This window comes from Phyllobates terribilis, unplaced genomic scaffold (genome assembly GCF_046119375.1).
Source record: "Phyllobates terribilis strain yellow unplaced genomic scaffold, ASM4611937v1 Scaffold_12__6_contigs__length_324123572, whole genome shotgun sequence".
NCBI lineage: Eukaryota > Metazoa > Chordata > Amphibia > Anura > Dendrobatidae > Phyllobates > Phyllobates terribilis.
The window spans coordinates 307124307-307137640 of record NW_027362772.1 but is presented as its reverse complement, the minus strand read 5'-3'; the positions used below and the strand labels follow the sequence as shown (position 1 = coordinate 307137640).

The 13334-nt window shown below is 45.6% G+C and overlaps 1 protein-coding gene across 4 annotated transcripts in view; it reads right to left on the bottom strand.

Annotated features, from left to right (window-relative positions):
- FEZ1 (fasciculation and elongation protein zeta 1) overlaps nucleotides 1–12145 on the bottom strand; it is a 99590-nt gene extending 87445 nt beyond the window's left edge. Inside the window, exons 1-2 of one of the 4 annotated variants that reach the window (XM_073657355.1) lie at nucleotides 12109–12145; nucleotides 11688–11805 (exon numbers count right to left, since the gene is read on the bottom strand). In XM_073657355.1, the coding sequence (XP_073513456.1) occupies nucleotides 11688–11739 (52 nt within the window). In that variant the 5' untranslated portion in view covers nucleotides 11740–11805; nucleotides 12109–12145. Of the gene's footprint in view, nucleotides 1–11687; nucleotides 11821–12108 lie in introns of those variants that run through there. The other 3 variants (XM_073657350.1, XM_073657353.1, XM_073657351.1) reach the window with 3 other exon arrangements.
- Nucleotides 12146–13334: the final 1189 nt, after the last annotated feature.

The window sequence follows — 13334 nt, the reverse complement described above, 5'->3', positions numbered from 1 at the left end:
GGCAATTCAGCATCTGTACCCGACAATTTAGAATAGAAGGAATAGAGAATCACACATAGATTAGATAGATAGAAACATGTCAGTCACATATATATGAAGTACAGTGACAGTGTTGATTACTGTACTTGTCATTTAGTGTTAAAATAAAGGATTTATTTAAAAAAAAATTGGCGTGGGGTTCCCCTTAATTTTAGGCTCTAGCGGAGGTTAAGCAGACAGCTGGGGCAAATGTTTGAAGCCTGGGAAGGGGGTAATACCCACGGAGCTTCCCAGGCTACTAATATCAGCCCCCAGCTGAATACCTAGCCTTTACTAGCTATTAAAATGGGGGACCCCCCCAAAAAAATGACGTGGGGTCCCCCCTAATTTAATAGCTAGCACAGGCTAGGCAGACAGCTGGGGGCTGATATTAATAGCCCAGGAAGGGTGCCATGAATATTGGCCCCCTCCCAGGCTAGAAACACCAGCCGTCAGCCGCCCCAGAAATGGCGCATCCATAGGATGCGCCAATTCTGGCACTTAGCCTCGCTCTTCCACGCTGCCCTGGTGCGGTGGCAGGGGGTAATAGGGTTGGGGTTGATGTCAGCTTATAATGCCAGCTGACATCAAGCCCAGGTTAGTAATGGAGAGGCGTCTATAAGACACCCCCATTACTAACCCCATAGTCAAAGTTAAAAGAAAACACAAACACCCAGAGTAAAGTCCTTTAATTGAAATAAAGACACAATTCTTTATTGTTCTAAATTAAACCATACTTACCATCACGCCCATTCCAGCTGAAGCCAACGATCTCCTGCAATAAAAGAAAAATAATAAAGCAACCTCATCCTTACCTTTCGATGGTTCCCAGGACAGCTCCAGCTCTGCTACATCGAGATGACAGGCTGGACCGCAGCAGAAAGCTGCCATCCAGCCTGTCATCCCGCAGACACTGAGAAGCGCAGGCATGCTTGCGCTCCTCAGTGTCTCTCTGTGACGTCATCCAGATGAGCCGAGTTCATGTCCAATGAACTCAGCTCACCTCATGCACGTCACTGACAGCGTGGGAAAATTCTCCTGCACTCAGCGCTTCAGCGTGAGAATTCTCCCACGCTGTCAGTGACATACATGAGGTGAGGTCATGTCCAATGAACTCAGCTCACCTCATGCACGTCACTGACAGCGTGGGAAAATTCTCACGCTGAAGTGCTGAGTGCAGGAGAATTTTCCCACGCTGTCAGTGACGTACATGAAGTGAGCGGAGTTCATTGGACATGACCTCGGCTCATCTGGATGCCGTCACAGCCAGACACTGAGGAGTGGAAGTATGCCTGCGCTTCTCAGTGTCTGCGGGATGACAGGATGGATGGCAGCGTTCTGCTGCGGTCCAGCCTGTCATCTCGATGTAGCAGAGCTGAAGCTGTCGTGGGAGCCATGGAAAGGTAAGGATGAGGTTGCTTTATTATTTTACTTTTATTGCAGGAGATCGTTGGCTTCAGCTGGAATGGGCGTGGTGGTAAGTATGGTTTAATTTAGAACAATAAAGAATTGTGTGTTTATTTCAATTAAAGGACTTTTTTCTGGGTGTTGTGTTTTTTTAAATACTTTACTAGAAATTCATGGTGGTCATGTCTAATATTGGCGTGACCCCATGAATTTTGGGCTTAGGGCCAGCTGATAATGCCAAGCTGGCCTTAACCCCTTTATTACCCAGTGAGCCACCGCACCAGGGCCCTGGATGAGTTGGGTACAGCGCCAGAAGATGGCGCTTCTATGAACGCGCCATTTTCTGGGGCGGCTGCGGACTGCAATTTGCAGCGGGGGTGGCCCAGAAAGCTTGGGTCTCCCTGCGCTGCGGATTCCAGCCCCCAGCTGCCTAGTTGTATCTGGCTGGGCACAAAAATAGGGCGAAGCCCCACGCATTTTTTTTTTAAATTATTTCATGAAATTCATGGAATAATTAAGAAAAAAAGGGCTTCCCTATATTGTTGTGTCCAACCAGGTACAAATAGGCAGCTGGTGGTTGGGGGCAGCCCATTCCTGCCTGCTGTACCTGGCTGGACACAAATATAGTGCGAAGCCCCACGTCAATTTTTTTTTAATTATTTCATGAAATAATTTTTTTAAAAAAGGGCTTCCCTATATTGTTGTGTCCGGCCAGGTACAAATAGGCAGCTGGTGGTTGGGGGCAGCCTGTTCCTGCCTGCTGTACCTGGCTGGACACAAATATAGGGCGAAGCCCCACGTCAATTTTTTTTAAAATAAGTCCTTTATTTTAACACTAAATGACATTTGAGGAGTTAATAAAGATGCAGTCCCTAAATTATTATTTATTTTTTAATTAATTTTTCCCAAAACTTTTGACGTGGGCTTCGCCATATTTTTGTATGCCAGCCAGGTACAGCATCCAGCTTCTATGAACGCGCCATTTTCCGGGGTGGCTGCGCACTGCAATTTTCAGCGGGGGGAGGGGGGGGGGGCAGAAAGCTTGGGCCTCCCTGCGCTGCAGATTCCATCCCCCAGCTGCCTAGTTGTACCTGGCTGGACACAAAAATAGGGAGAAGCTTCACGTATTTTTTTTTTTTAATTATTTCATGAAATTCATGAAATAATTAAGAAAAAAAGGGCTTCCCTATATTGTTGTGTCCAACCAGGTACAAATAGGCAGCTGGTGGTTGGGGGCAGCCCGTTCCTGCCTGCTGTACCTGGCTGGACACAAATATAGTGCGAAGCCCCACGTCAATTTTTTTTAAATCATTTCAGGAAATTCATGAAATAATTTAAAAAAATTGATGTGGGGCTTCGCCCTATATTTGTGTCCAGTCAGGTACAGCAGGCAGGAACGGGCTGCCCCCAACCACCAGCTGCCTATTTGTACCTAGCCGGACACAACAATATAGGGAAGCCCTTTTTTTCTGAATTATTCCATGAATTTCATGAATTTAAAAAAAAAAAAACGTGGAGCTTCGCCCTATTTTTGTGTCCAGCCAGGTACAACTAGGCAGCTGGGGGCTGGAATCTGCAGCGCAGGGAGGCCCAAGCTTTCTGGGCCCCACCCGCTGCAAATTGCAGTCCGCAGCCGCCCCGGAAAATGGCGCGTTCATAGAAGCGCCATCTTCTGGCGCTGTACCCAACTCATCCAGGGCCCTGATGCGGTGGCTCACTGGGTAATAAAGGGGTTAAGGCCAGCTTGGCATTATCAGCTGGCCCTAAGCCCGAAATTCATGGGGTCACGCCAATATTAGACATGACCACCATGAATTTCTAGTAAAGTATTTAAAAAAAACACAAACACCCAGAAAAAAGTCCTTTAATTGAAATAAACACACAATTCTTTATTGTTCTAAATTAAACCATACTTACCATCACGCCCATTCCAGCTGAAGCCAACGATCTCCTGCAATAAAAGAAAAATAATAAAGCAACCTCATCCTTACCTTTCCATGGCTCCCACGACGGCTCCAGCTCTGCTACATCGAGATGACAGGCTGGACCGCAGCAGAACGCTGCCATCCAGCCTGTCATCCCGCAGACACTGAGAAGCGCAGGCATACTTCCACTCCTCAGTGTCTGGCTGTGACGGCATCCAGATGAGCCGACAATGAACTCGGCTCACCTCATGTACGTCACTGACAGCGTGGGAGAATTCTCCTGCACTCAGCGCTTCAGCGTGAGAATTTTCCCACGCTGTCAGTGACGTGCATGAGGTGAGGTCATGTCCCATGAACTCGGCGCACCTCATGCACGTCACTGACAGCGTGGGAGAATTCTCACGCTGAAGCGCTGAGTGCAGGAGAATTTTCCCACGCTGTCAGTGACGTGCATGAGGTGAGCTGAGTTCATTGGACATGACCTCGGCTCATCTGGATGACGTCACAGAAAGACACTGAGGAGCGCAAGCATGCCTGCGCTTCTCAGTGTCCGCGGGATGACAGGCTGGATGGCAGCGTTCTGCTGCGGTCCAGCCTGTCATCTCGATGTAGCAGAGCTGAAGCTGTCCTGGGAACCATGGAAAGGTAAGGATGAGGTTGCTTTATTATTTTACTTTTATTGCAGGAGATCGTTGGCTTCAGCTGGAATGGGTGTGGCGGTAAGTATGGTTTAATTTAGAACAATAAAGAATTGTGTCTTTATTTCAATTAAAGGACTTTTTTCTGGGTGTTTGTGTTTTTTTTAAATACTTTACTAGAAATTCATGGCGGTCATGTCTAATATTGGCGTGACCCCATGAATTTCGGGCTTAGGGCCAGCTGATAATGCCAAGCTGGCCTTAACCCCTTTATTACCCAGTGAGCCACCGCACCAGGGCCCTGGATGAGTTGGGTACAGCGCCAGAAGATGGCGCTTCTATGAACGCGCCATTTTCCGGGGCGGCTGCGGACTGCAATTTGCAGCGGGTGGGACCCAGAAAGCTTGGGTCTCCCTGCGCTGCAGATTCCAGCCCCCAGCTGCCTAGTTGTACCTGGCTGGACACAAAAATAGGGCGAAGCGCCACACATTTTTTTTTTTAATTATTTCATGAAATTCATGGAATAATTAAGAAAAAAAGGGCTTCCCTATATTGTTGTGTCCGGCTAGGTACAAATAGGCAGCTGGTGGTTGGGGGCAGCCCGTTCCTGCCTGCTGTACCTGGCTGGACACAATTATAGGGCGAAGCCCCACATAATTTTTTTTTAATTATTTCATGAATTTCCTGAAATAATTAAAAAAAAATTGACGTGGGGCTTCACACTATATTTGTGTCCAGCCAGGTACAGCAGGCAGGAACGGGCTGCCCCCAACCACCAGCTGCCTATTTGTACCTAGCCGGACACAACAATATAGGGAAGCCCTTTTTTTCTTAATTATTCCATGAATTTCATGAAATAATTAAAAAAAAAAAAACGTGGAGCTTCTCCCTATTTTTGTGTCCAGCCAGGTACAACTAGGCAGCTGGGGGATGGAATCTGCAGCGCAGGGAGGCCCAAGCTTTTTGCCCTCCCCCCCCCCCCGCTGAAAATTGCAGTCCGCGGCCGCCCCGGAAAATGGCGCGTTCATAGAAGCTGGATGCTGTACCTGGCTGGCATACAAAAATATGGCGAAGCCCACGTCAAAAGTTTTGGGAAAAATTTATTAAAAAATAAATAATAATTTAGGGACTGCATCTTTATTAAGTCCTCAAATGTCATTTAGTGTTAAAATAAAGGATTTATTTAAAAAAAAAATGGCGTGGGATCCCCCATAATTTTAGTCTCTAGCGGAGGTTAAGCAGACGGCTGGGGCAGATGTTTGAAGCCTGGGAAGGGGGTAAAACCCACGGAGCTTCCCAGGCTACTAATATCAGCCCCCAGCTGAATACCTAGCCTTTACTAGCTATTAAAATGGGGGACCCCCCAAAAAAAAATGACGTGGGGTCCCCTCTATTTTAATAGCTAGCAAAGGCTAGGCAGACAGCTGGGGGCTGATATTAATAGCTCAGGAAGGGTGCCATGAATATTGGCCCCCTCCCAGGCTAGAAACACCAGCCGTCAGCCGCCCCAGAAATGGCGCATCCATAGGATGCGCCAATTCTGGCACTTAGCCTCGCTCTTCCACGCTGCCCTGGTGCGGTGGCAGGGGGTAATAGTGGTGGGGTTCATGTCAGCGCCAGCTGCCATGAAGCCCAGGTTAGTAATGATGGCCGTCTATATGACACCCCCATTACTAACCTACAAAGTGTTAAAAAGAAAAAACACACTACACCCAGAAAAAAATAATTTATTTGAAATAAAACACCATTTTATTTAATTCTTAGTTTACTAAAAAAAAAATAGTTACCTGTCCACGTTCCTGCGCTGATCTCCCATGCACAGCTGTCACATCTGGAGATGGTGACAGCTGTGCATGGCTGCTGTAAGCTCACGCTGCCGGGAACACGTCCGCTCCCGGCAGCGGGAGCCACTGACTGAGGTCACCGGAGTGCATTCAGGCAGCGCAGCTCCGGAGACCTCCTTTACGGCAGTGCTGTACCGTGGGAATTTCTCACGATACAGCAGTGCCGTAAAGGAGCTAACCGGAGCAGCGCTGCCTGAACTCCGGTGAACCCTTACGGCCCCGTCATTCTAGCGGCGGCAGCGGTTCAGAGCGGTCACATTCTATGTGGCTGCTCTGAACTGGAGATCTTCGTGGGACACTCGTGGACTACTACGGAGGGGTAAGGATAAGGTTGTGGTTTATTATTTTATATTTTATTACAGGAGATCGATGGCTTCGGGGAATTAGGTGTCTTGGTGAGTATAGGTGTAGTTTTTTATTTTTTACTTTATTTTAGGTGGCGATCGGCGGGGACAGGTAATGTATGAACTAATTTCTTTTAGGTAACCACTGGCCACCAATGACATGTATTTAACATTTATTGGGGACACAGTAGGGCAATTTAAATAGCAGGATCAGGCTGATGGGAACTACTGCTCCCATCGAGCTGATCCTGCTGGCAGGAGTGGACGGGGGACAGACATAGGCCGATGGGAGTAGTAGTGTCACATCGGCCTATGTCTGCCCGCACACACACCCGCACACACACCCGCACACACACACCCCGCACACACACCCGCACACACACACCCGCACGCACACACACCCCGCACACACACCCCGCACACACACACACCCCGCACACACTAATCATGACGGGTCCGGGAGGTGAGGCTGACCTGTGCGGCCGTGGGAAAGTTGATGTGAGTTCATGCAGTCAAGCATGAACTCACATGAACCCTCTGAGGGCACCGCGGCTACTTCAAATGAACAGCTGATCGGCATCACCTGATACCTCAGCTGTTCATTTGAAATAACCGGCGGGAAAGCGCAGCACAGAACGGGAAAGCCGGCGGTGAAGTCTTTTCACTGCCGGCTTCCCCGCCCGGGTCCTTCGCTCCTTGGTGCTGCGCTCCCCGCCCGGTCCTAATTTACGATCGGGATGGGAGGTGGCGAGGGGAGCGGAGGATCGGGGTGGGAGGCTGCGGGGAAGCAGTATGGGGCTGCGTGATTGTTTAAAAGCCGGCGGCTTTTTACCGCGCGCCGGCTTTTAAACAATCAGGAGAATTCTCCCACGCTGGGATGGCATTCTGATGACAAGCTGGATCGCAGCTGAGCGCTGCCATCCAGCTTGTCATCCTTCAGAGACACTGCAGAGCGCAGGCATTATGGGAACTTCCGATTCCGGTATTCGATATTATAAAAGTATCGGAATTAAGTATCGGAATTCCGATACAGTGAATATCGGCCGATACCCGATATTTCAGTATCGGAATGCTCAACACTAGTCCTGACCTCAATCCCATTGAAAATCTTTGGGGTGAACTGAAATCTGCCATTGGGAAAAAGAACCCTGCAAACATTCAAGAGCTTCAACAAACTGCAAAGGAAGATGGGAGAAAACTCCAGCTGAGAAGAGCAAGAAGCTTATAGATGGCTACAAGAAATGTTTGGAGACCGTCAGCAAAGCCAAAGGCTGTGCAACCAAGTATTAATTAGGGGGGCAACCAAGTATTAATTAGGGGGGCCTTTATTGCTGAACATGCTGTTTATTCTGTTTCCTCTTTGAAATTGCAAACATGGAAGTTGAAAAACAATGTTTCATTGTTGTATTACTTTGGATCACTAATTAAAAAATTCTGAGGATATAACTTTGGTACATTTCAATTTATTTCTGAAGATATTGTACAGTCTATAAAAAAATGAAGGGATGATAATAATGGTGAGCAGCACTGTAACACGAACTCTTAGATAGTGTATACTAGTGATGAGCGAGTGTGCTCATTTCAACGAGCATGCTCGGGTGCTTCCCGAGTATCTCCGACGTACTTGTATATTATGTTTGAGTTACCGTGTCTGCATGATTTATGTCTGTTAGACAGCTTCAACACATGCAGGGATTGCCTGCTTGTTAAGAAATCCTCACATGTGTTGAGGCTGTGTAAAAGCCATAAATCATGCAGACGCAGGGACTCCAACATAATATACGAGCACGCCGAAGATACTCGGAAAGCACCCGAGCGTGCTTGGTGAAAGGGTTAAACGAGAATGCTCGCTCATCACTAGTGTATACAAAACATGTGCCCATTTTGTCCCAAGGTCCACATGTTATAAAAAGTTATACTCGTTCCTTCAAAAAAAAAATAAACATAAAAACCAGAGTTCTAAACCTGCCTGACGCCAGCACTTTGAGCACTGCTGCCGGGAGGAAATGGACTTTATTCCTCCCGGCAGCGTACAAGCCTGAAAGCGTGCTGGCACCCGTGACTAAGTCATCGCTCAGTATATAGAGAGTGGAGGCTCTAACCGAGGCCGCCAGCACTGACTGCCAGACGGCCCTAATGACGAGTGAGCCGTCAGTGCAGGAGGCGCAGTTACAGCCGCCGCTCTCAAACGGAGCAGTGACTGAAACCGTGCCAGCACCACCCCTATGACTGAAAGACTGAGGCTTCATTTCCTTCCGGCAGCGGGGCTCTAAGTGCGGTCACCAGACAGATTCAGAACACTATTAACCTGTAGATTAACCCCATATCTGCAAGTTAATAGTGTTTTTTCACGTGACAGGTTCTCTTTAAATTAGTTATATGTGTTAAGTAAACAATGCCTGACCAACTCCATGCCCTAGCAGTGTGTGAAAGTGAACAATGCCCGACCAACTCCATGCCCTAGCAATGTGTGAAAGTGAACAATGCCCGACCAACTCCATGCCCTAGCAGTGTGTGAAAGTGAACAATGCCCGACCAACTCCATGCCCTAGCAATGTGTGAAAGTGAACAATGCCCGACCAACTCCATGCCCTAGCAGTGTGTGAAAGTGAACAATGCCTGACCAACTCCATGCCCTAGCAGTGTGTGAAAGTGAACAATGCCCGACCAACTGGATGCTCTACCAGTGTGTGAAAGTGGTTTTCCCTTGAACAAAAGTTGATTTTAATAAATAGAACTTGGGATAATAAGTTCCACAATAGGATGCGTTTAAATAAAATGTTCCTGTGCTGAGATAATCTTATAGATGTGCCCCTGCTGTGTACTGTGTAATGGCTGTATCTGACCGTACAGGAACATGGTCTGATCATACCACATCTCCTGGACTGGGGAGGAGGAAAAGAGTATATAGACAGGACAGCAGCCATTACACAGTACACAGCAGGGGCACATTTATAAGATTATCTCAGCACAGGATCATATTTTTAAACACATCCAGTTAGGGAACATAATAATAATAATAATAATAATAATAATAATAATAATAATAATAATAATAATAATAATAATAATAATATTATTCTTCCTCCAAGATCTATTGATTAAAATTAACTTTGGCCAAGGCCCGACTATCAGTATTTGGTCAGTATCTGGTCAGTATTTTTTCTCAGGATTGGGAGCCAAAACCAGGTGAGGAACAATCAGAGAAAAGGTAGAATAGAAACAAGTCACCGATTCTGCATTTATCACCCACTCCTGGTTTTGGCTCCCACTCCGGAGAAAAAATACTGACCGAATACTGATAGTGGGGCCCCATAGTCTTAAGTAAACAATCCCCAAGCAATTCACCTTCACCACTGTTTTTTACATTTGAAATTGTGTATTTTTTAATCAACTCGTGTAAACTTAGTTCACGACTGCACTTCATACATAAGGCTGCGTGCCCACTATGCATTTTTCAAGCGTTTTTGCCACGGAATTTCCGCAGCGAAAACGCTTAAAAAAACGCTTGGTAATACATGCCCCATGGTCCCCAATGATAATCCCATGTGCTGTGCACATGCTGCGGAAATTTCCGCTGCGGATTGTCATTGCGGAAAAATACGCAGCATGTCCATTAATTTTGCAGACATTGACTTGCATTTAATTGCTTAATATCCGCATGACTACATGTGCACATGCGGATATTAAGCGATTCAATGTACGGATGGTACCCGGGTCTGGAGAAGAGGAGACTCTCATCCAGATCCGGGTACCATAGTACCTGTAAAAAAAGAATTCAAAATAAAAAATAAACATTATACTCACCTTCCGATGTCCCCCGGCCATTTCTCCGCTGCGTTCAGTCTCTTGTACGGCTCGCGATGGTGTGAAAGGACCTGCCATGATGTAATTTAGTCATGTGACCTGTCACATGACTAAATGATGTCATGAAAAGGTCCTTTCACACCACCGCGAGCTGTACAAGAGACCGGACACAGCGGAGAAAAGACAGAGGGACATCGGAAGGTGAGTATAATGTTTTTGTTATTTTTTACCATTTTTATTCTTTTTTTCAACAATTAACTTGGGCACACTATATAAATCCATGCCGGTTGGATTTATATAGTGTGACCAAGTTGACAAGCACTTTCCAAGTGATGCTAAAATCGCTTGTCAACCCGCATGCGGAAATGCAAGTGAAGAACGCTTCACATCGGCATGTCCCTGGCAGGAAAAACGCATGTACAATCCGCATGCGTTTTTCCTGCCAGGGAGATGTGGAAAAAATATGCAGCATTTCTGCATCGTGGGCACTTAGCCTTACTGCAGCTTTTTTTTGTTCAGACATGAAAAATCTTTTGCCCTAAATATTTTGATCAAATTTCCCTTTTTTCTCCCCAAAAATTTTGTGGTTTCACAAACATCTTGCACTGGTGGCCTAACACCTTGTATTGTTCATGCTTGCATGATGGAAGCAAAGCTGATCTTTGTGATTCTGAAAAACGCAGCAAAAATGGATGTAAAAAAAGTGCATTTTGGCTGCCGTTTTTTTTTTTAACTGCCAAGAGATCAGCTTTTGGCTGCAGAAAAAAAATGCAGCAAAAAAAGCAATGTGTGAACATAGCCTTAATGCTAAGTGCTCAAATAATACAATTTAAGACTTCTAGTTTGCATAAAAAGTTCAGCAGTTTGTGTTGAAGAGCTGCACATCCTTACTGTCACTGGAGACTAAGGCTATTGTTCACACCTTGTTTTTTTCAGCGTTTTTTTTAATGCAAATTTGCAGCTGCGTTTTACAGTACCAGCAAAGTCTATGAGATCCCAGAAATCTCATGCACACCTTTTTGTTTGTTTTTTTCTAATCAGGATTTTGTGTTTTGTATGTTTTTTTTTTCCACAATAGAGCATGTCACTTCTTTCAGCGTTTTTCACCCAATGGAAGTAATGGGTAGTGAAAAAATGCAATGTGTGAACATAGCCTAAAGGTTACATTCAATGACGGAATTTTTCACACGCAGTCATCTTTTTCTCTGCGCAGGTATAAAGGGAGCCCACATGTCCGGCACATTTTCAGCCGAAAAATCTGTACCCAATGTTGAGAATTTCAAAGCAGATATGCTGCAGATTTGCATTGGGTGAAATGGATTGTGAAAATCCCCAGAAATGATGGAATAACTGGCGTATTTTATGTGAATCATACAATCTATATCTTTTTCTGCTCATCAGGATAACAGTATATTGTTTCCAGCCTCCAGGTCTGATGATACCACGGTATATTTTTTTTCCTTACACATTAGCAACCAATGTGGGGCCCCTGACATTACATCAACACTCATTGATGGAGCATTTCGACATCATTGTGATAGGATTGCAATACACAGATAGAAGAGACATTTCTATGCATTTTTACGCTGCTTTTCGGCTATCGTCTGCAAATCCATTACTGCGAGACGAATCCCTTTACGTCAGTCTATTTTATGGTAAATTATTCAGCCCTTAGAACAATATGAAATGACGGAACTCACTTACCTCCTTCCTTGAACGTTATTATGAGTTTTCCCACAATGCACCCGGTTCCCATTCACAGACATTCACGGGGTTGCCATGTTAATGTAGTTTCCATAGTAACGAGGATCCAGCGTTTCCCCTGGGTGGAGGTAAAATACATACGTTTTATGTGCTGTATAAATAGAGACGCTGCATGTGGCCTGATCTAGGTATCGGCACGTCGGGTGCTGAGCTCCTAGTAAACATGGAGAAATTTACCCTTTTTTTTTTAATAGATTTTTGGTATTTTTCTGCATTACTTATAAAGCATATATTACGCTTATGAGCAGTTATAAAAGCTTGCTGCTCTTTGCACTGCAGTAATGTTGCTTGCAGCTCCTGGGGTGTGAATGCTGCAGCAGATGTTGGGGGTTGTGGATGCTTCGGCGTTGGCAGCACTTACCATGTCATTCTGGGCTGCACCCGATTCAGATACTCTGAAAACATGCAAAAGAAAAACCATTAGTGTAAACACATGAACAAAGCTTTCCAATACTTGCAGCCTTACATCACCAAGCACAACGCTGAGCGTCGGATGGAGTGGTGTAAAGTGGCCACTACTGGACTTCTGGAGGAGACGTGCTCTGTGCAGTGACATATTGCACTTCTCTATCTGGCATCTAATGGACGAGTCTGAGTTTAGCAAATGACTTAGGGATGGACTAGATTAGGGATTGTAAATCCGGCCTCTCCTCAACATCAGAGTCTGACCTCAAAAGCTCTTCTGGATAAATGGTCACCTCCGAAACCTTATAGAAAGTCTTCCCAGAAGAGCGGGATCTGTTATAGCTACAATGGGGGGGGGGTGGAATCCAACTCCATATTAATGGATGGAAAATGGGAGGTAAGAAAAGCTCCAGGAGGTGTAATGTGGAGGGGGCACAAACTTTTCTCCATATACTATATCTGAATACAGCAGTAGTACTATGGTTGATATCATAATTTGTCCATTATATATATATTTTTAACTTCTATTAAAGGTAGTGGTACATAGCATAATACATGGTATATACAAAATACACAGGGGCTGTAAATACACAGCATGAGCAGAAACATGAATCTACAGAGTAAGGCTATGTGCCCACGTTGCATAAATGAAGCAGAAAATTTCTGCTTCATTTCTGCAAGTCCTCTCCCGGAAAAATGCATGCGGAATTCCGCACGCGTTTATCGCGCATTTTTCACGCGCTTATCACGCGTTTTCCACATGCGGAATTGCCTTGCGTTTTTTATGCATTGGACAAAGGCAATTCTGCTTGCAGAAACGCAAAATTAATTGACATGCTGCGGATTTTTGAACGCAGCATAAACGCTGCGAAAAAATCCGCAGCATGTGCATAGAACATGCGGAATCCCCTTGGGGACCATGGGGTGCGGGTTACCAAGCGTTTTATAAGCGTTTCCGCTGCGGAAATTCCGCATCAAAAACGCTTGAAAAACGCTACGTGGGCACACAGCCTTATGGAGGCTGGTACTGTCAGTATTGCTGGCACTGTTATATATACTAGTAGCTGTTGTTCTGCTATTGGATGCTTGTGCCATAACAAGCTATACAAGAGAAAAGAGTAACCAAAAACAAAAAAAAAAGGATGTAAATATCAGTTGTGGGAACGTTTTCACCTCTTTAGA